Source organism: Octodon degus, unplaced genomic scaffold (assembly GCF_000260255.1).
Source record: "Octodon degus isolate 3935 unplaced genomic scaffold, OctDeg1.0 scaffold00042, whole genome shotgun sequence".
In the NCBI taxonomy this organism is placed as follows: Eukaryota; Metazoa; Chordata; class Mammalia; order Rodentia; family Octodontidae; genus Octodon; species Octodon degus.
Window position 1 is genome coordinate 10,716,150 of NW_004524618.1, and position 20,618 is coordinate 10,736,767.

The window sequence follows — 20,618 nt, forward strand, 5'->3', positions numbered from 1 at the left end:
TATTATTTTTTTTTTTTGGTACTGGGGATCAAACTCATGCATGACCTTGCCCTTGCCAGGCAGGTGCTTATGCTCCTGAGCTATCTCCCCAACCCTAGGAGTTTGGTCTTGAGTTGTATCCATTTACCAAAAAAATGTCTAGTTTATCATTTTTGCTGCTGAGTAGTATAAAAAGACCACATTTTTTTATGCATTCCTTGGTTGAGGGGTATTTGGGTTGTTTCCAAGATCTAATTGTTATGCTGCTATAAACATGGGTACACATATGTTGCTGTGGTATGATGTTTTTAATTCTAGGAAGATATGGGAATATCTGGGTCAAGTGGGACCTCCCCAATCCTAGCTTTTTGAGAAATCTCCACACTGATTTCCACAATGGTTGTACCAGTCTGTGTTCTAGGGATCGAACCCTGGTCCCTGTGCTTGCCAAAGCAGGCATTTTGTCTGCTAAGCTATCTTGCCAGCTCAAGTGCCGGTTTTTGGATTGTGTCTTTAGGTTTGGGAGGTCTGATATTTTTTTTTTTTAATTTTTAAAAATCATTTATTTAGTACAGAGTCTGCTATGGAACTCCTAGTGATCCGCCTGTCTCAGCCTCCCCAGTGATGGGGTTATAGACGTGTGCCACCACTCCTGGTTTCTGTGGCTCGCTAATGGCCAGCATAGCGTGCAGTACTGGGGATCAAACCCGGGTCCTTGCATTTGCCAGCAGGTGCTTAGACTGCTGAGCTATGTCCCCAGTCTGGTAATTTTGAGTTCTTTATATGTTCTTGATAGTAATCTTTTGTCTGAGGAACAGCTGTTAAACATTTTTCCCACATCATGGGTTGTCTGTTCACTCTGTTAGTAGTATCTCTTGCTGTGCAAAAACTTTTTTCTTTTTTTTAATGTGTTTGGTATCGGGTCTCACTACGCAGCTGGGGACTCTGGGACTCAATGATCCTCCTGTTTTCAGCCTTCCCAGCACTGGGATTACAGGCGTGCACCACCACGCCCAGTCTCTATCACCGTCTCAGTGTGCCCCAGGGGCATGGCCAGCACGGCACGCTGGGGATTGAACCCTGGCCGCTGCACTCTGTTTAAGCAGGCGCTTTAGTCTGCTGAGCTGTTTGGCCAACCCTATGGTTTTTTTTTTTTTTTGTTTTTTTTTTGTTTTTTTTTTTGGTTGTTGTTTTTGATACAGTCTCACTGTTTAGTTTAAATGTAGTTTAAATGTTGAACTCACTGTATAGCCCATGCTGGTCTCAAACTCAGGGCTATGTACTGAATTCAAGGGTAGCATTAACTGCATAGTGAGACCTTGTCTCAAAAAAATAAATAAAAACAGTTGCCTTAATAATGTAAGACAGGGGCTGGTGAGATGGCTCAGTGGTCTAAAGCACCTGCTTAGAACAAGCTTAGCAAAGCACAGGGACCACAGTTCAATCCCCCAGCACCACATGCCAGCCAGCCCCGCCCCCTGGTGGGCTGAGCTGGCCACACACACACACATACACACACACACACACTGAATAAATAAATAAATAAAATTCTTAATAATGTAAGACAAAAATTAGTGTGTACTGAGATTGAGTTTAAAAATAACTGGTGAAATGATACCTCTGATTGTTTAATAATGATTTTGACTCTTAAAAGTATCAAGATTTGCAAGCATTTTTTGTGCTGATGCTTGAATGATTCATATATCAAAAACACCCTGTCCATATCTACTTATTATCAATCCTTAGATTCAACCAAGTGTAAACTGAAAATAGAGATAAGTTGAATCTTTACTGAGCATGTAGACATTTTCCTTTGTCATTTTCTAAACATTACTGGATAACTTTACATAGCATTTATGGCAAAAGTAACAGTGAGAACCATTTTTAACTGATTTTTAATCTCATTTAGCCTTCATGTTACATAGTACAAGCATTGTTACAGAGAATATATGTAGGTTATGTGTACTGTATGCCATTTATGTAAGAGACTTAAGCATCATTGGATTTTTTTTTTTTTCTTTTGGTGGAACCGGGGATTGAACTCAGGCCCTTGTGCTTGCCAGGGAAGCGCTTATTCCACTGAGCCATCTCCTTGGCCCCCATCATTGGATTTTGATGTCCACTATGTGAGAGGGTTGTCCTTGAATGATTCTCCTATGGATATGAGAGATGACTATATGGAGTTCACCTTTTTAGGGTTCTTTTAACCCTGTTTGTTTATTCACTACTGTGGATTTAACCTAGGGCTTCACATATTATAGGCAAGTGCTCTTGGCCACTGAGCAGCAGTCCCAGCCTTTGTAAATTGTAGTTTGAGACAGGATCTTGCTAAGTTGTACAGGCTGGCCTTGAACATAACATTTCTTCTACCTGAGCTTCCAAGTGGAGCCATTGTGCCCAGCTTCCCAAGCTTTTTCACAAAAGAAATATATATCAACTCAGATGCTATAGAAGAACATAAAAGCTAAAAGGAGAAAACTTAAATTGTAATTGTAGCCAGACGTTAATTTTTTAATAATCATAATCATAATAATGGCAATCTTTTAGGTAATAGCCCTCTGCTGCACATGTACTGTAGGTTCTCCGCACCCCCCATCTATACATGTCAGCCCAGTTTTTGTAGGAAAATGTAGGAAAGCTAAGCTGTTTAGGCTCTAGTGGGAGATGCTGTCTGAAGGCAAGAGTGAGGGGCAAAGCTGACCAAGTTTTGTAAAAAATGCAGCTGGGTTAGGATAACTTCCAGACAGACTACATCAAGGCGCCTTGCAGTAGAGAGGTCAGGTGGGAGAGGAGTGGAGAGAGGCTTGTTAGCTGGCAGTGTCTTCCATCAGTCAAAGTTTCCTACGTAGGTTATTACCTTTGTGCTTTTGGAGTGTGTTGCTGTGCGGGCTAACTGCCCTGAAGTGGTCTTCACAGGTCTGATTTGAATGTGCCTTGGAATAGGTTCAGTAACCAGAGGTCTTAGGAGACAAGCTACACCAATGAGCAGCAAGGCTTTGGGTGAGGAAGTGAATCTGGGGTGCCTGTGAACTTGGTGTGCCGCAAGGTGCCACTATCTTCTGTGCCTCTGGAAGTGTGCCTTTGGAGTAAAATGAATCCACCATGTGGTATGCTGGCAAGCTTATTTTTCTCCTTTGGAATAAATCTTGAATGTATTTCCTTGTCAAATATTCACCATCCTTTAAAATTACTAAATAGGGTTTCACTGTGGGTAGGAGAAATTCTTACAGGGAAATTTCAAAAATTTCAGCTGGGTGTGGTGATAGATGCCTATAATCCCAGCTCCAGAAGGCTGAGGCAAGAAGATTAAAAATTCAAGCCCAGCCTCAGCAACTTGGCAAACCCTGTCTCAAAAAGAAAGACTGGGGGCTGGAGAGATGGCTCAGTGGTCTAAAGCACCTACTTAGAACAAGCTTAGCAAAAGCATCAGGGACTGCGGTTCAATCCCCCAGCACCACATGCCAGCCAGAACGCCCCCTGGTGGGCTGAGCTGGCCTCTCTCTCTCTCTCTCTCTCTCTCTCTCTCTCTCTCAAATAAATAAATAAATAAATAAATAAATAAATAAAAGAAAGACTGGATAAATACTTTATTGTGAAGTATTGGGTTCAATGTCCTGTACTACACAAAACTTTTTTTTTTCTATTTACTTATGAATGGATTATAAATCACATATTTAAAGTCATGTAATAAATTATCTTTAAACCTTTATTTAAAAATAATTCTTGCTTAGGCAGATGCAGGGACTGGGGTTTGATTCCCAGTTGCCATATGGCCTGCCCCGGGGCTCTCTGAACTGTTGATGAGACTGGGCTGATTAAGAGTGGGCATGGTGGCCTGTGCTTGTAATTCCAGCGCTTGGGAGGGTGAAAACAGGAGAATCACTAGGAGTTCAGCCTGTGTAGTGAGACTCTGTACATGCTGTATTAAATACATTAGGAAAAAAAGCATAAAAAAATAAAAATAATTTCAGTTTTATGGATAATTTGCCCCAGTAAGAATGGTACAGAGGGCCAGCCAAATAGCTCAGCAGATTAAAGTGCCTGCTTAGGCAGACACAGGGGCTGGATCAGGGACTGGGAGCTCGATCCCTGAGCCTGCCTGCCCACCCTGCCCCCGGAGCCATTGAGACTGGACATGGTGGTGGGTGCCTGTAGTCCCAGTTCTTGGGAGGCTGTAAACAGGAGGATCACTATGAGTCTGATCTATGCAATGAGACCCTGTAGACCCTGTCCTAAATAAATAAAAAAGAATGGTACAGAGAATATTAAAAGTACCCTTTTCCTAGTTTACCTATGGTTAACATTTTCTCTGCTTTTCTTAACCTTTTGCACACTCTCTTGTGTTTTCTATGCATATTTTTCAAATAAGTTATGCACTCTGTAATTTTTTTGCCTCTGACTTCAGTGCATACCTTTTTCTTGTATAGTTCTGGGGTTGAACCCAAGGGTCTGCCCCATCTGAACTGTGCCGGAATTATAGGAGTCCTCAGTCTCTGAAGAGCTGGAATAATAGCAGTGTGCTATCTTGCCTGGTTTCATTGTGTACTTTAGAAGAATAGGGAGATTCTCTTACATCATCATGGTGTAGTTATCAGCTTATGTAAATTTAACTTAAATATAATAATTTGTCCATTTTTCAGGCGTGTTGATTGACCAAGAAAGATTCTTCATAGCATCCCTGTGTTAATAGGGTTCAATTTAGGGCCAGGTTTTGAATTTCAGTGTTGTATCTTTTTATGCTCCTTTACCTAAATCCTTTCTGTAGGCTTTCCGTGTGTGTGTGTGTGTGTGTGTGTGTGTGTGTGTATGTTTGTGTTTGTCTTTAACACACTCCTGCTGACCTTAACCTTCAATGATACAGGCACGACTCCCACTGGGTGGCTTGTACCACTGGTGTACAAATGGTTTGAAGTACTTTTATCTTTTCAGTGATAAAAATATCCACTTAATAATGGTTTACCCCTGTGTCTCACAGGCAGTGTGTTTGTTTACATACTATTTCAAGTGATGCTCAGGCAGGTGTCTTTTGAACTGGTCGATTCTTGGATTGAGTAAAAAGCCATCTGGTGGGACAGTGGTGCTTGTACCACCCACCTGGCAGTATGGCTATGGCATTCGTGTGTTAGTACATTTTTAGTTAAATGAGTTATCCTTCTCAGGGTAGCACAGCTGGAGGCACAGTGAGGTCTTTCTTTCCATCTCTTATGGGTGATACTGTATTACTTGTGATTGGCCAAAGGTAGTAGCCAATGTCCTTCACCATGCAGTTATTATTTTTTCCTTTGGAACTAATAAATATTTAGGAAGATGGTTTTGGATCCTGCAAATATTATGCTTCTTATCAAAGTTTTCCTTACATTTAGCATCCTTTGATAAGTCTTGTCTTTATTTTGATGATTATAGAATGATGCTATTTGTAGTGCTCCTTTCACTTTTTATTAGTTGACGCTTGGTATTCTGTAAGCAAAAGTCCTCTCCTTACCTACTTACCTTTCTTTATTATTAATATGAATGTCATGCATTATTCATCCCACCAGTAATATTTAGGAAGTTACTTTGGTGCTCATAGTACCCTCGATTTAGCCAGTAAAAGTCCCTTTCATTCGGCTCTGCTGCCTGTTGTATGCATATGTGTGTACATTACTGGGGATTGAACCAGGGCCTTTTCACTGAGCACATTCCCACCCTTTTTCTAGATTGGGCTCAAGCTTGCAATCTTGCCTCCTCTCTAGGAGTGCTGGGATTAAAGATGTATGTTACCGGGCCTTGCATGTAGATAATAAGTAACTTATTTGTAGATAAAGTATCTAGGCTGTTTTGGTCAAAACTGAGAAAAATTAACATAGTTGCTCATGATTTTTGAACACTTTCACTAAACCAACCCATTAAATCAAAAGTATTTGATACCCTTTTGTAAATGTAGAACTGCTTATATTTGAAATCAAGTTGCAAGAAAAAAGACGTAATTTCCTATACATTAGTAGTTCTGTGAGACTATACATGTTTAGGGTTGATATAAATAGTTTAACATGAGACTATTGTAGAATTTTAAGTATTTTTAGAATGCTAACTATATGTAAGTCTAAATTTGGAAACATAGTACATATAATTAAATAGAATTGCACATCCATTGTTAGGATTATAAATTATGAATACCAAATAGCATATCTGCTGATATCTATTTAAACGGTTGGAGAAAAACAAGGAAAAACAATGATGAAATGCCTTTTTAAAAATGTACCTGATGGGGCCAGAGGAGATGGCTCAGTGGAATAAGCGCTTCCCTGGCAAGCGCAAGGGCCTGAGTTCAAGCCCTGGTTCCGCAAAAAAAAAAAAAAAAGTACCTGAAATTTATAAAAAATTACTCATTTGGTTTTATTAATTTCTTTTATCATCAGTCATTTAAATTTAGATTAAAGTTATTATGAAATTGGATTTAAAAGATTTTAGCACATGTAGTTTGTGTTATTGATCTTCTGTATAAAATAATTTGTACTTTTTGAAATTTTATAGTGGGAAGAAATGGATCTGGAAAAAGTAACTTTTTTTATGGTAGGTATTTAAATTCTGTATATATTAAGACTTTGATATCTTAAGTTAATTGCAATAATTGCTTTTCTAAGGTTATATCTGCATGAAATCCACAAAATACATGTTATGGTAATGGTTTAGTATAGAAGGTAAACTTCTCAGAGTATAACGAGTTACATTCTATTCTGTACTAGTGAGCAATTAGGTGAAACTTAGTGAAACATCTCAAATTACTTTCACTGTTAAAATGGAAATGTTCTTAGATGGGTTTTGAGAATCAAAATAATGTGTTAAAGCACTTTTAGAGCTTGAGTGCAACAAATAGCTATAAATAAATATGTAAAAATTCGTAAATGAAATAGAATAGTGATTAGGGAAAGCTGTTTGTTTTACCATTAAACATGTCCTAAACCAATCACTTTTATAAAGAATGGAAGGATATAAAGAACTTGAGACTCAAAGACTATACTGTCAGTTTGAATATAGTAAGTAGAACTTTGAAAGTTCTCTAAAGATAAACTATATTTAATAGTGCTTCTGATCTATTTTTTAGGAGAAAAAAACATTTTAACAGAATTGAATTGACAAAAGGAATAGATTGAACAAAGTTTGAACTCCTTGGTTGGGTACTACTTTTGAGAAAAAGAGTTTCAAAGCTTATTTTATTCATAGCTTATTCTGTGCAATATATTGTAAATCCCAAAGACGCTGTACACTGTATACCCTTGTGATGATTGTGATTTCCTGATGGCAGGAGAGCACATTGTAGTGGAGTGTGTATTTCAGAACCCCACACGTTTAAGGGCAGTAGGAATCCAGCCAGGTAGCCAGTCTCCTTAGACACACCTTCCCTGACAGAAGTCTCTAACAGACAGGATGTCAGAGGTCTTTTATGTGAGTTAAAAGAGTTCATTTTCTTGGGCATGGTAGTCTCGTTAGGCACTCTGAAAGATAGGAATGGTTCCTGTAATTGTATAGAAGGTAAGAACAGTACAGTAGAGTTGGGAATTAAAACATTTCCCGGTATTTTCTTAGTTTTGAAAGATGTGTTGCATTTTGATGGTAATTTGGATATGATGTCACCAGGCAGTATCTTTTTTTTTTTAGGCAATAGAGTTTTCTTTAGTCTTACTAAAGAAAATTCTGTGGGATCACTATTGTATATGTGGTTTGTTGTTGTGCAGTGCATGACTGTATAGTGTTACCCTAACCAGTCAGTGTGTGTTTTGATTGAGAAGTAGCTCTTAGTTCTGCTTCTCTCATTGTTTGTACTTCGGTGTTTTTTCTGTTTTTCTTGCCTCACATGTTTCAGTAAAAAATAACCGCTTCATACCCCAGTTGGGGATTGAATCCAAGGCCTTTGTTCTGGGATGAAACACCTCCCCCCTTTAAAAATCTTTTTATATTGAGACAGGGTCTCACTAAGTTGCCCAAGGTGGACTTACACTTACCATCTTGCTAACTATACCTGGCTCAGTGAAAGCTTAATATTTTTGTCACAGCATTTCTTGTCTAATTAGTCCATTGTGCAGGGATCTTTTCAGTGGTAATTTGGTCTGTGTGAAACAGGTCATTTATTTTCTCTACAGTGTGTTACCTGACAGGTTGTAGTCTGTTAAGGTATGAGAAATTATTTAAAAAAAAGGACACATATTTTAGGGTATACTAACAACTGTGCTTTTGTATTTTTAGCAATACAATTCGTTCTCAGTGATGAATTCAGTCATCTTCGCCCAGAACAGCGTTTGGCTTTGTTACATGTGAGTGAGATTACTTTTAGATACACTTAAAAAAAATACATTGTCAATCTTGGTTAATAAAAATCACTTGTTCAAGTTTCAATCAGTTGTAAACATGATACTGTGTGTCTCCTAAGTGTGTTCCTAAGTTGTGAGTTGAAGACTTCTACATTGGTGCTAGATAAAGGCCTAGTTTTTATAAGTGGTTAAAAGAAGGGGGCTGGTGAGATGGCTCAGTGGTCTAAAGCACCTACTTAGAACAAGCTTAGCAAAGCCCAGGGACCGCGGTTCAATCCCCCAGCACCACATGCCAGCCAGCCCTGCCTGCTGGTGGGCTGAGCTGGCCACACACACACACACACACACACACACACACACAAATAAATAAATAAAATAAAAAAAATAAAAAATAAAAAAAAAATAAAAGAAAATTGTAGGCTTGCCTCCAAATGGATATGTTATCCATGTAAAATTTTTAAAGATGTGATAGTAAGGGTCTGGAGACAGGTTTGCTGGGAAAAAAGAATTTCAGATTGGGAGTTAGTAATTTTAAGATGCACAACTAGAATTATTGGTGACATGGAGAAATAGCCATTGCATACCAAAAACTACGTTGGTATTTAGGAAAATATGAAAAATACTTTATGTTTTATTTTTTAATCTTTTATTTATTTGGTACAGTGTCTACCTAGCTCAGAGTTCTAGTGATCCTCTTGTCTCAGCCTTCCCAGCACTGAGATAACAGGCGTGTGCTACCATCCCTGGTTCTGATGGCCTACACACCACACAGTGGCACAGCATGTGATACTGGGGATCAAACCTGGGTGCTTGCACTTGCCAGGCAGGCGCTTAGACTGCTGAGCTATCTCCCCAGCCTGTGAAAAATATTTATTATAAGACAAAATGAGATTCCTCAATATATCTTAAGTTTTTGTCATGTGTAGAGAGTTCTTTTGTTTAACTCATTATCTTTTCATTTTGAATTTGTAGCCCAATAATCGGGATCAGTACCTGAACGAGGTTTTTTTTTTTTTAGTTTCTCAGATAGGCATTAAGAGAATTAATAATCTCTTTAGATATCATTCTTCATTCTGTTGAATGACTTTAAAATTTTTAAATTTTATTTTAAAGAGGAAAAGAAACCCAAAAGCAGATAACAAGAACAAAGACAAAAAGCAACATAAAACAATAAAAGTAGTAATTGAAAACAAATGAAAAAAAAAAAAACCAAACCAGGGATCGAAAACTAACAGTGGTTATTACATGTTATCATCAAGTTTGTTGCTCGGATTACCAGATCCAGGCATGCAAATTGATCAAATGATTAACCCTTCCTTTCAATATCTGTTGAATGATTGCAAACTGAAAACTATGGGGCCAGGGAGATGGCTCAGTGGAATAAGTGCTTTCCTGGTAAGCGCAAGGGCCTGAGTTCAATCCCTGGTTCCACAAAAAAGAAAAAGAAAGAAAAAGAAAAACTGGAAATCATCTGGACTTGGTGTGTAGTTGTATAATAGTTTGGTCTAAATGTGCTGTGTTAATTGTGTAAATATCTGTAAGGGTTAGTAAAACTACATATAAATAATTTCAGTAACCTCATGATTTTTTATTTCTTTCCAGCATAAAGATGAGGCTTCAAGAGCCTCAAGGTGTATTAGCTATTAGCTACTGGGAGGAATTAGGTGACGGTGGGGTTTTGTGGTCTAATAATGTACATAGTCTGCAGAATCTAACTTAGGTATCTTTAGCATAGTTCTTTCAGAATCAAAAATTGAGACTTTTGTTATCTTGATTCTATGTCCCTGGTATCTTGACAAAAAGGATATGTATTAATCTGATAGACATTTTTCTTCATTGAATGCAGCTTGTTACTATACACTGAACTTTGAAAAGTGTTTAAAGACAGGGATGAGGGTGTGGCTCTGCGAGTGTGCTTATGTGCAAGACTGGGAGTGATCCTGAGCACTTGCACTGTTCAGAAAAGGTGCTTAATATGAAAATACTGCTTAAATGATGAGTTTCCCATTTTTCTCATGTTCCAGGAGGGTACTGGTCCTCGGGTTATTTCTGCTTTTGTGGAAATTATTTTTGACAATTCAGACAATCGGTTACCAGTAAGTAACTTACTCTTTTTGATACTAGTGCTGAGAATTTTATTGATATAGCTAATTTCTTCATATTTTAAAACATTTATGGACCTACTTCATCTTTCACGTATTTTTTATTATAAAATAATACATAATTATATAGTTTGACTCCTGATTTTTGTCTTTTAATTGTAATGAACATTTTAGTAAACAACACATAGGATTATGAAAGCTGCTGTAAAAAATATCTTTGTCTTGAGTAGCATCATCTTCAATGAGATAATTGAAACTTTAAAATGATCGTGGTCAAGGTCTTTAAAATTACGTTATTACCTAAAAAGTTTTCTATTTTATGTTGAATTAACTTTGAGCTTTTACTTTTTTTATTAGATTGATAAAGAGGAAGTTTCACTTCGAAGAGTTATTGGTGCCAAAAAAGATCAGTATTTCTTAGATAAGAAGATGGTCACGTAAGCTTTTTTCTTTACCCTGACAATTTGTATTTTTACTTGTTTTATTTGAGATACTATCTTACTAAGTAATTCAGACTGGCTTTGAACTCATTGTGTAGCAAGACTGGCCTCAGACTTGCAGCGACCCTCCCTCCTCAGCCTCCCAAATGCTGGGATTACAGGTGTGTGCCACTATGTCCAGAATCAATTTCTTTTAAAAAGAATTAAAATATTCCTTTACTTTCTGCATATATGAGGTATAAATAACTTTATGTCTAACAACTTTGTATTTAGAAGATGAACATGTTAATCACAATGTTTTCTAAAGTCGATACAATGAGGGTGGTTTAATGGCGAATCTGTACTTCTAAGACCATTTGACCCAGGAGGTAGTTTGCTTATTTTTGTTGGGTGCTTCAGAATTACCTAATAGGAATTTTGGTGTTTATCAACAGAAAAAATGATGTGATGAACCTCCTTGAAAGTGCTGGCTTTTCTCGGAGCAATCCTTATTATATTGTTAAACAAGGAAAGGTAAAAACAATTAGATGTTCCTTTTTTACAGAAATATTTTTTGAGTGTATTTTTCCTGTTAATGTAAAGTGGTTTGATTCTAATTGTTAAACTGTAGCAAAAGTGGATCTTACTGTCTCGTTTTATTGATTTATTTTATTTTTTTTTAAATATTTATTTATTTTTATTTATTACATTTATTTATTGTGTGTGTGGCCAGCTCAGCCCACCAGGGGGCGGGGCTGGCTGGCATGTGGTGCTGGGGATCGAACCGCGGTCCTTGTGCTTTGCCAAGCTTGTTTCAAGTAGGTGCTTTAGACCACTGAGCCATCTCTCCAGCCCCTATTGATTTATTTTGTATTGAAGTATTTTATGAGGCTAGGAGGTACTAAATAGGTCTATCATTGAGATAGTATTTCAGCAGACTTATTTACTGAAAGCTTACATTGAAGAGATACAGCATAATACCGCATACATACTACTTAGTAGCTACTATGAACTTTAGCTCATTGTTATGCTGTTTCCTCATATAATTTTCAAGTATAAGCTACTTTTTTTCAAACTTGCCCTTCAGTAGGGTTTGTGGGTTTAGAATTTTGTCTTTGCTTATTTTTGGTTTAGGACTCTGATGTATATACACTTCTGATACTTTCTTATCTTGGTGCCTGTTCTCTGTAGAGTGTCAAAGTGATTATCACATTAATTTTTATGTGGTGACAACAGCAGTTTTGACTTTAGTGATGTTTGTTAAGTTGCATGGCACTTAGGTTGTAGCATTTTCTCTATGTTTAGAGAATGCTATTTCCTGTACTTTTAATCATGTAGCTTTTTAAAAGACATATACTCAGCGATGATGTTCCCTAATTCTTTGAGAAAAGAGCTCATCTTTTTTTTTTCCTTTGGCGGAATTGGGGATTGAACTCGGGTCCTTGCGCTTGCCAGGGAAGCGCTTATTCCACTGAGCCATCTCCCCAGTCTGAAGCTCATCTTTTTATACCTTATTACTTTGGCCAAGAAAAAATGATGGCAGGGATCATTTTCAGTTGTATTAGTCTTACTCATAAAAACCTGGTGAACATATTTGTTAGCTTTATTTGGTAAGTTTCATTTGAGGTACAGATATACAGATATTAGTATATGTGTTATAATGTGTTATATATATTGTACTGGCCAAATCACTAAGCTCCTATGTGTGTGTGTATGTGTGTGTATTCTTTTCAAGGTAGGGTTCATATTTTTCAGTAGCAATTTTATAGTTTTGTGATGATTATGTTTCTAAAATCTTTAGATCAATCAAATGGCAACAGCCCCAGATTCTCAGAGACTAAAGTTATTAAGAGAAGTAGCTGGTACTAGAGTATATGATGAACGAAAAGAAGAAAGCATCTCTTTAATGAAGGAAACAGGTAAAATAAGTGGGGGAACTGCATTTTTTTTGTTGAAACTTACTTTATCATTGTATTACTTTTTTAAAATTTATTCATTGGATACAGGGTCTCACTATGCAGTTTAGACTCAATGATCCTCCTATGTCAGCCTCCCCAGCACTGGGATTACAAGTGTGCACCACCATTCCTGGTTTTGGGGCCAGCACAGCATGCCACAAGGCAGGCAGTACTGGGAGTCAAACCCGGGTCCTTGTGCTTGCCAAGCAGGTGCTTAGACCGCTATGCTGTCTTCCTAGCCTATTGCTGTTTTATAATTAAAAAGTGTTCTCAGAAATATATGATAATTTGCCTATCTTCTGAATGGAGAGAGAATCTTTTTGAGGCAGTTTAATGTTTGAAATTTACATTAATTTCTATCTTTGAGTAAAGAAGTACTGTTGTTTTAAGACCTTATTTTAGGTCCTTTGCAAACCAGCTGTCACTGTGACTAGCTTTCTTATCACTATTAGTGGCGACAAATTCGAGTGCACTCCTATTCTTCCCCCCAGGTACTGGAGTTAGCAGCTGACAGTGGGCCTAAGTTGTCCAGGAACACAGATGTAAAATTTGAGCTTGGAATCTTCATTAGCACATTTACTATGAAAATTTTACTTTGCTTTTCAAGTGCTGTGTCACATTATGGCTTAGTCATACTGGGTTTAGAATCTCACCAGTAACAAACAAGACAGTGTGACTTTAGGGTTGTTTCTGGTCCACAGCTTCTCTGTGTAGCCCTGTTTAGTAGACTGAGTAGAAGAGTAGAGTCCTAAGACTGGACTATTTACAGTATGCCCTAGCTATAGATGATGCAACTATCAATAAAAAGAGGGATTTGCAACACCAATGATGTTAGTTTTTTTTTAATGTATGGGAAGGCACATTGACTTAAAAACAAAAATTAAACCGAGGCCCTTTCCACATGTAATATAAGGATCATTTTCACCATGTGTAAGTTTGTTCTTGGATCTAAAAGTGTGATGTCATTTTAATTTCCTAAGTTTAGTTGTCACATAATATCAAATAATGCTATAGTTTTTAGGAAATTTAGTTCATGGTACATTTGAAAAGTGAAATTAACATTAAAAATTTTTATTCATTTTCTTCACTTCCTCTTTTTTTTTTTGAAGAGGGCAAGCGTGAAAAGATCAATGAGTTGTTAAAATACATTGAAGAGAGATTACATACTTTAGAGGAAGAAAAGGAAGAGCTAGCTCAATATCAGAAGTGGGATAAGATGAGAAGAGCCCTAGAATATACCATTTATAATCAGGAACTTAATGAGACTCGTGCTAAACTTGATGAGGTAATTTACTTATGCAATTATAATTGATTTTTATGACTATGTTAAATTCATCCTGTATGTATGTATGTATGTATGTATGTATTTTGCGGTACTGGGGATTGAACTCAGGACCCTACGCTTGCCAGGCTCATGCTGTGTTTATATTTTTTAATGATTTTTAACTTTTAGAAACTTAAGAACTACGAATCTATGAATTCATTTAGACCCAACTTTTTTCTTTTCATTTTCTTCTAAGGAAAATGCCTAGACCTGTGTGATCCTTGTTATGGTTTTATCTGAAGTGATGATGATGTCAGGCAGACCAGATGTGAGGGAAACTATCTTTAAAACTTTGTGGGGGCTAGAGAGATAGCGCAGTAGAATAAGTGCTTGCCTGGCAAGTGCACGGCCCTATGTTCAATCCCTGCTTCCACACACAAAAAAAAAAAAAAAAATTGTGAATGTTTTTCTTAGTATATTTTACAAAATGTGTTCTTGGCACTTTGAACAAAAATTATTTTAAAGGAAATTTTTACAAAATTTGTAAGTGATCTTGTAGATTAATTTAGCAGATATAAAATATTGTAGATGTTATGAAACATTAAATACAAAATAAGTTAAAAGTGGTGTGGTTTTTCTTCCTTTAGCTTTCTGCTAAGCGAGAAACTAGTGGAGAAAAATCTAGACAACTAAGAGATGCCCAGCAAGATGCAAGAGATAAGATGGAGGTAAAATTATAAACAAGATTGAGATTTACTTGTATTTTTGACCGAATGAAGCCCTTTTTGTACCAGAGTTACAGAATGGTAACCACAGGAGGAGTCGGGAGTTATTAGACAAAGTGGTACTAAAACTGTGAGTGAAAGAACAGAGAACAGGTGAATGGAGCCACAATTCTGCTCCTGTATGTCTAATTGCCCAACTTTTCGGTTAATTCTTTTTGAATAGGATATTGAGCGGCAAGTTAGAGAATTGAAAACGAAGATTTCAGCAATGAAAGAAGAAAAAGAACAGCTCAGTGCTGAAAGACAAGAGCAAATTAAGCAGAGGACCAAATTGGAGCTTAAAGCCAAGGATTTACAAGATGAATTAGCAGGCAATAGTGAACAAAGGGTGAGTTAATGTGGTGAAAATGAAAGCCAGGTGCAGTGGCGTGTGCTTGTATTGCCAACACTTGGATCACCATGAGTTCTATGTCAACCTGAACTACATAGCTAAACTCTCAAAACAAACAAAAAATGGGACAGGGAGATGGCTCAGTAGAGTAAGCGCTTGCCAGGGGCCTGAGTTCAATTCCCAGTTCCGCTAAAAACAAGCAAACAAACAGAGGGCAGGCCTGATAGCTCAGCAGACTAAAGCACTTGCTTAGGTAGAGCACAGCCGTAGGGTTTGATGCTGGCATGCTGTGCGGCCCTGCGCCTGGGCATGCTGAGATGGCGATTGCGCACCTATAATCCTAGGGCTTGGGAGGCTAAAAACAGGAAGATCACTGTAAGTCTAATCTAGGTAGTGAGACCCTGTAGACTCTGTACTAAATACATGAAAAACAAAAAAACACAAGACAAGCTAAAAATGAGCCTTAAGAATGTTCAGGTGAGGAGGAATTGTAGAACTTTTTCCTGACAGCTTGTATGCTTAAATTTCTTGTAGTTTGGTGTTGCAGTATTGGTTTTTTCATGAGAAAACATTTTATGATAGACTTCAAAATTAGCCAAAAAATTTTAGATGTAGCATTTTTACTCATTCTGCTTCATTTACAGAAACGTTTATTAAAAGAGAGGCAAAAATTGCTTGAAAAAATAGAAGAAAAGCAGAAAGAACTGGCAGAAACGGAACCTAAATTCAACAGTGTAAAAGAAAAAGAAGAGCGAGGAATTGCTAGGTTTGGAATTTTTTTTTTTTTAAATGTCTGGAAATTTTTACCAACAATTACTTTTCTACAGTTCTTCTATAGAACTTACATAATTAATGGGTTAAGGTGTTATCACAGTAATGAAGGGCAAAGTTAAATGTATCTGAAAATAATAGTAGCCAGTATTACACAGCTGTGCAAGTCCTGGGCTCTTGCCTATATACCACTTACATGTTGTTACTAAGAAGATTGATGTTATCCTTTAAGTTCAAACTTGATTCTCAAGGAGGTGCTTTCATTAATTCAAAGGTAATGTAGCTAAATGTTAGGTTTTAAAAAACATTGTTTTTATTCAAGTGGTATTCTATATTTCATGTGTAGTTTTCTTTTGTCATTCAGTGCTGGCTTTGTAGATATTTTAGAATCTGTCCTCGGTTGAATTTGCTACTATTTTTCAATTTCTCATGCTTTCATATAGTATGTTACACATCTTTAGATTATTTTAGTGAGTTGCCTGTTTATATTCTTGGCCCGGTTTTTTCTTCACATTTTCCCCTCCTTACTGTTTTTATAAGAAAGTTTTATGTAACTTGAACCTTGATATTCTATGTTAGATACTGTTTTCATCACTGTTCATCTTCAGTGTCTTTATTGTAAAGAGTTGAAAATGTTGATGTAGCTAAATTTAGTTGAAACTCGCTTGAAAATTACTGAGAATAGGATACTGGCATTGTCTAGCTTTACTCACCAGACCTAGAGTTCACTGGATCTCCCTGAAACCTGTAGAGTATGAGCTATTACAATTGATTTTTATATTTTCTTAGACATAATTTTTAAAGCTGGATTATTGTTGATGTTAGTGTTTGCAACTAAACTTGGTTATTTCCTGTTTTTGTGTAGATTGGCTCAAGCTACCCAAGAAAGAACAGATCTTTATGCAAAGCAGGGTCGTGGAAGCCAGTTTACATCAAAAGAAGACAGAGATAAATGGATTAAAAAAGAACTCAAGTCTTTAGATCAGGCTATAAATGACAAGAAAAGACAGATTGCAGCTATACATAAGGATTTGGAGGACACAGAGGCAAACAAGGAGAAAAATCTGGAGCAATATAACGTAAGAACTTTTATTATGGCTTTGTGAATGTGTCCAAAATTTTAATCAGGTTTTTAAGCAGCTGTTCTTTATACTCCTTTAATATTTAAATAATTAAATAGACTCAGTTCTTTAAGTGACTGTTTCAATAAAGCAGTCAGGATCAGGTTGCTGTGGTTCGATCCCCACAACTCCAGCCAGCCAAACCTGCCCTGAAGGCATTTGAAGCAAAAAAGTAAAATAATTAAATAGAACAAAAAGTAGTTGTGAATAAACACCATTGTCCCTAGAGTGGTCAACTCACTTGGTGAGTGAAGTGACCAAGAGTAAGCGTAGTGATCTCAAAAGTCAGTTTTGGTAGCAGTTTTAGTTAGTATACTTGCTGAACAGTAAAAAACACCGGGCAGTCTAGGTAGTTATGTGGAAGCTGGTTGTTTTCAACTAGATCGCTTTCACGTCCTTTCTTAAAATGAGTTTTGTTCTGAGTTCATGAGTCATCAGTATCACCAAATACTCTCTTTGAAGATCCTGATGATAAACTGAGATTTTTATAATGAGAAGCTTTATTCATTCTCAAGATTGAAGGTTATTTTTTCTCCAGTGTTTCAGCCACATCTTTGATTATAAAAATGACCGTTTGTGAAGATAGTTTGTTCTGTTCTGCATAGAGATCGCTAACAGTGCTGATTGCATTATATAAAAGAGCCATTTGCTTCTTGGCACTACCCCGAGTTAAGTTTTTCAAAGTGTATTTTGAACATAGTATGAAAGATAAAACATTTTTTTGCTAATTTATGTTTTTTGAGTTTATGTAATATAATTTATGCATACTGAAGTTTGCACTGTCCTGATAGTAGTGTTATCTTGACCCTAGCAAATGCTATGAAGAAAACTTAGTTCCAATATAAACTACAATATAATGTTTTACATTTTCTCTGTAGGTTATATTTTTTTCTTCTAAAATTCTGAAATGTATATTAAAAGTAATAGTAATCTATTACTAGAAAAGCTACTTCATTTTAGCAATATTTTATAGAATAGTAAATATTATGGTATGTATTTTTGGTATATCCTACGTAAAGATACCTTTTAAAAATTGAAATTGGGTTTTTCAGTAGCTTCATTGAGGTATAACTTATATAGTAACTTTATATAAGTATCATTTAATGACTTTCAACATAAGCTACCACATGTAAAAACATCACTAAACATGTTGATCACTCAAAAATGTTTCTCATTTCTGTGGTATTTCCTCCCTCACTTTTTGCTTTTCTTCCCCATTCTGTTGGAATCATTGATCTTCTTTCTGTCATTGTGGCTTAGTTTGATGAAATTGAATTTTACATTTGTACTTTTTATTTCCACAGAAACTGGATCAGGATCTTAATGAAGTCAAAGCACGAGTAGAAGAACTGGACAGAAAATATTACGAAGTAAAAAATAAGAAAGATGAATTACAAAGTGAAAGAAAGTTAGTATAGATGAAAATATGCTTTAATTTTTTTTTTTTAAGTAATTCTAGTTATTGGTTGTTACCTGGTTTTTAAGTTAAAAATTACCTATTCAAGTTTGATTTTAATTCTTACTGTAAACCATGTAATTTTGGTGCTTATGTATAAAAATTAAAGGCTGTCCAACCTTACTGTTTAGCTACCTGTGGAGAGAGGAGAATGCAGAACAACAAGCGCTTGCTGCTAAAAGAGAAGATCTTGAAAAGAAGCAGCAACTTCTTAGAGCCGCGACGGGGAAGGTGGGCTTGTTCTTTCCACTACCTAAGTTAGAGTCAGTCATTATCCTACCAGATATTATTAGTTTCAAACTCTAGGTTGTTCCAATAAGAGTCCAAGTGCTTTATTCTATGAATATGAAACAACGGGAATTAAGCAACTCTACAACCCGTATTAATGAATGATAACACTTTTTAGATGAACCCATTTTTAACATTAGCATCATAGAGCAGAACACATAATATGAACTGTTGTTACATGGACTTGGCATGTTTTTAGGAGAAAATGTATTTGGTGGGGGTTCTCTGGCATATATTGAAATGTTTGGTACAGTGGGCTTATTTCTTAGCAGCAAGAGTGCCATTAGTGACAGTGTTTTGCACCAAACAATTTACAGGCCATTTTAAATGGAATAGACAGCATAAACAAAGTGCTAGACCACTTTCGTCGAAAAGGAATAAACCAGCATGTTCAAAATGGCTATCATGGCATTGTGATGAATAACTTTGAATGTGAGCCAGCCTTCTACACATGTGTGGAAGTCACTGCAGGGAACAGGTGAAATTTTTTGATTGCTATTATGGTACTTGGAACAGGAGTAACCTAAGACCTAACTTTTTATAGTTTTAGTACAATTTGTCTTCTGTGTTTTTCTTGTATCCTCTGTTCCTTAACCTAATAAAGAAGTAGATGCTAAACATTTGTTTCTAATTGTAGAAACTAGAACTTTCTCCCTTGATGCTCCCCCCTTTTGTTAGAATTCCTTTTCCCCTGTACAGATTCTATTGCATAGGGAAAAAAAAGTGAATTTTTTTGCTTTAAGTTTTTAACACTTTACTAGTAAAGGTGTATCTTACTTTGTTTTATGTAGGTTATTTTATCACATTGTTGATTCAGATGAAGTCAGCACAAAGATTTTAATGGAGTTTAATAAAATGAATCTTCCTGGAGAAGTCACTTTTCTGCCTCTTAACAAGTTAGATGTCAGGGACACGGCCTATCCTGAAACAAATGTGAGTCACTGTCTCTTATTGAGAAATGTTTTTATCATAGAATCTGCTTACAGGTTCTGTACTTTGAGAATCACTGGTAGTTAAGGAAAGCAGGTCACAGTCAGGACTTGAAGCGGATCATTGCAAATGTGTAGATAAGATGAAGGAATTGAGGAAAAATTGCTGAGGAACTGCCATTTAAAGGGGTATTTTTAAGTTTTCTGGATATGCATTTAAAATAGTTCATAAATAAAAGTGGCTAGCAATGGATAGTATCTGAAAACGTGTTATTTTTGTTTCTAGTAAGTATGCTTTAAATGTAATTGGTTTGAAGTGTTTGGTCGTAGAGTGTTGATAGCAGTACCAACTTTCATTCTCTAAGGTTTAGGTTGAAACCATATTATAGTGATCAACAGTTTTAAGTGGAATATTGAGAATCTTAGAAGTCACTAAAAGATCAAACTTGTTTTGCTTTTAAATATAAAAATGATGTGTAGAGAGTGTTGGGGAGTAAAAGTGAGTCTCACTAGTCTCACTAAGTGAATAAAACAAAATATAAAAAGTATACTTGAGGGGCCGGGGAGATGGCTCAGTGGAATAAGTGCTTCCCCGGCAAGCACAAGGGCCTGAGTTCAATCCCCGGTTCCACCAAAAACAAAAAACAAAAACAAAAAACAAACAAACAAAAAAGTATACTTGTAGTGTTGTCCCATTCATAAAACAATTTAGATGACAGAACTAGGAGATATAAGGAAGTGATAAGCAAAGTCATAACAGTAGTCACCAGTAGAAGGTCACCACCATCAGTAATTGCTCTCTGTTTAGGAAAGGACACTCATGACTTCTGGTTGTTTTTTTTTTTTTTTTTTTTGTTTTTTTTGCATATCCAAGGAGTGAACTCAGACCCTTCCACTTGCCCGGCAAGTGCTTATTCTACTGAGCCA

The 20,618-nt window shown here is 36.4% G+C and overlaps 1 protein-coding gene across 1 annotated transcript in view; it reads left to right on the forward strand.

Moving 5' to 3' along the window:
• Smc3 (structural maintenance of chromosomes 3) overlaps positions 1 to 20,618 on the forward strand; it is a 35,627-nt gene that overhangs the window by 2,910 nt on the left and 12,099 nt on the right. The window contains exons 3-17 of the mRNA XM_023715502.1: positions 6,493 to 6,531; positions 8,203 to 8,270; positions 10,292 to 10,363; positions 10,727 to 10,806; positions 11,244 to 11,322; positions 12,590 to 12,707; positions 13,856 to 14,031; positions 14,658 to 14,738; positions 14,959 to 15,123; positions 15,771 to 15,892; positions 16,763 to 16,976; positions 18,323 to 18,426; positions 18,606 to 18,705; positions 19,080 to 19,240; positions 19,554 to 19,699. Of these exons, the coding sequence (XP_023571270.1) occupies positions 6,493 to 6,531; positions 8,203 to 8,270; positions 10,292 to 10,363; positions 10,727 to 10,806; positions 11,244 to 11,322; positions 12,590 to 12,707; positions 13,856 to 14,031; positions 14,658 to 14,738; positions 14,959 to 15,123; positions 15,771 to 15,892; positions 16,763 to 16,976; positions 18,323 to 18,426; positions 18,606 to 18,705; positions 19,080 to 19,240; positions 19,554 to 19,699 (1,725 nt within the window). The remainder of the gene's footprint in view (positions 1 to 6,492; positions 6,532 to 8,202; positions 8,271 to 10,291; positions 10,364 to 10,726; positions 10,807 to 11,243; positions 11,323 to 12,589; positions 12,708 to 13,855; positions 14,032 to 14,657; positions 14,739 to 14,958; positions 15,124 to 15,770; positions 15,893 to 16,762; positions 16,977 to 18,322; positions 18,427 to 18,605; positions 18,706 to 19,079; positions 19,241 to 19,553; positions 19,700 to 20,618) is intronic.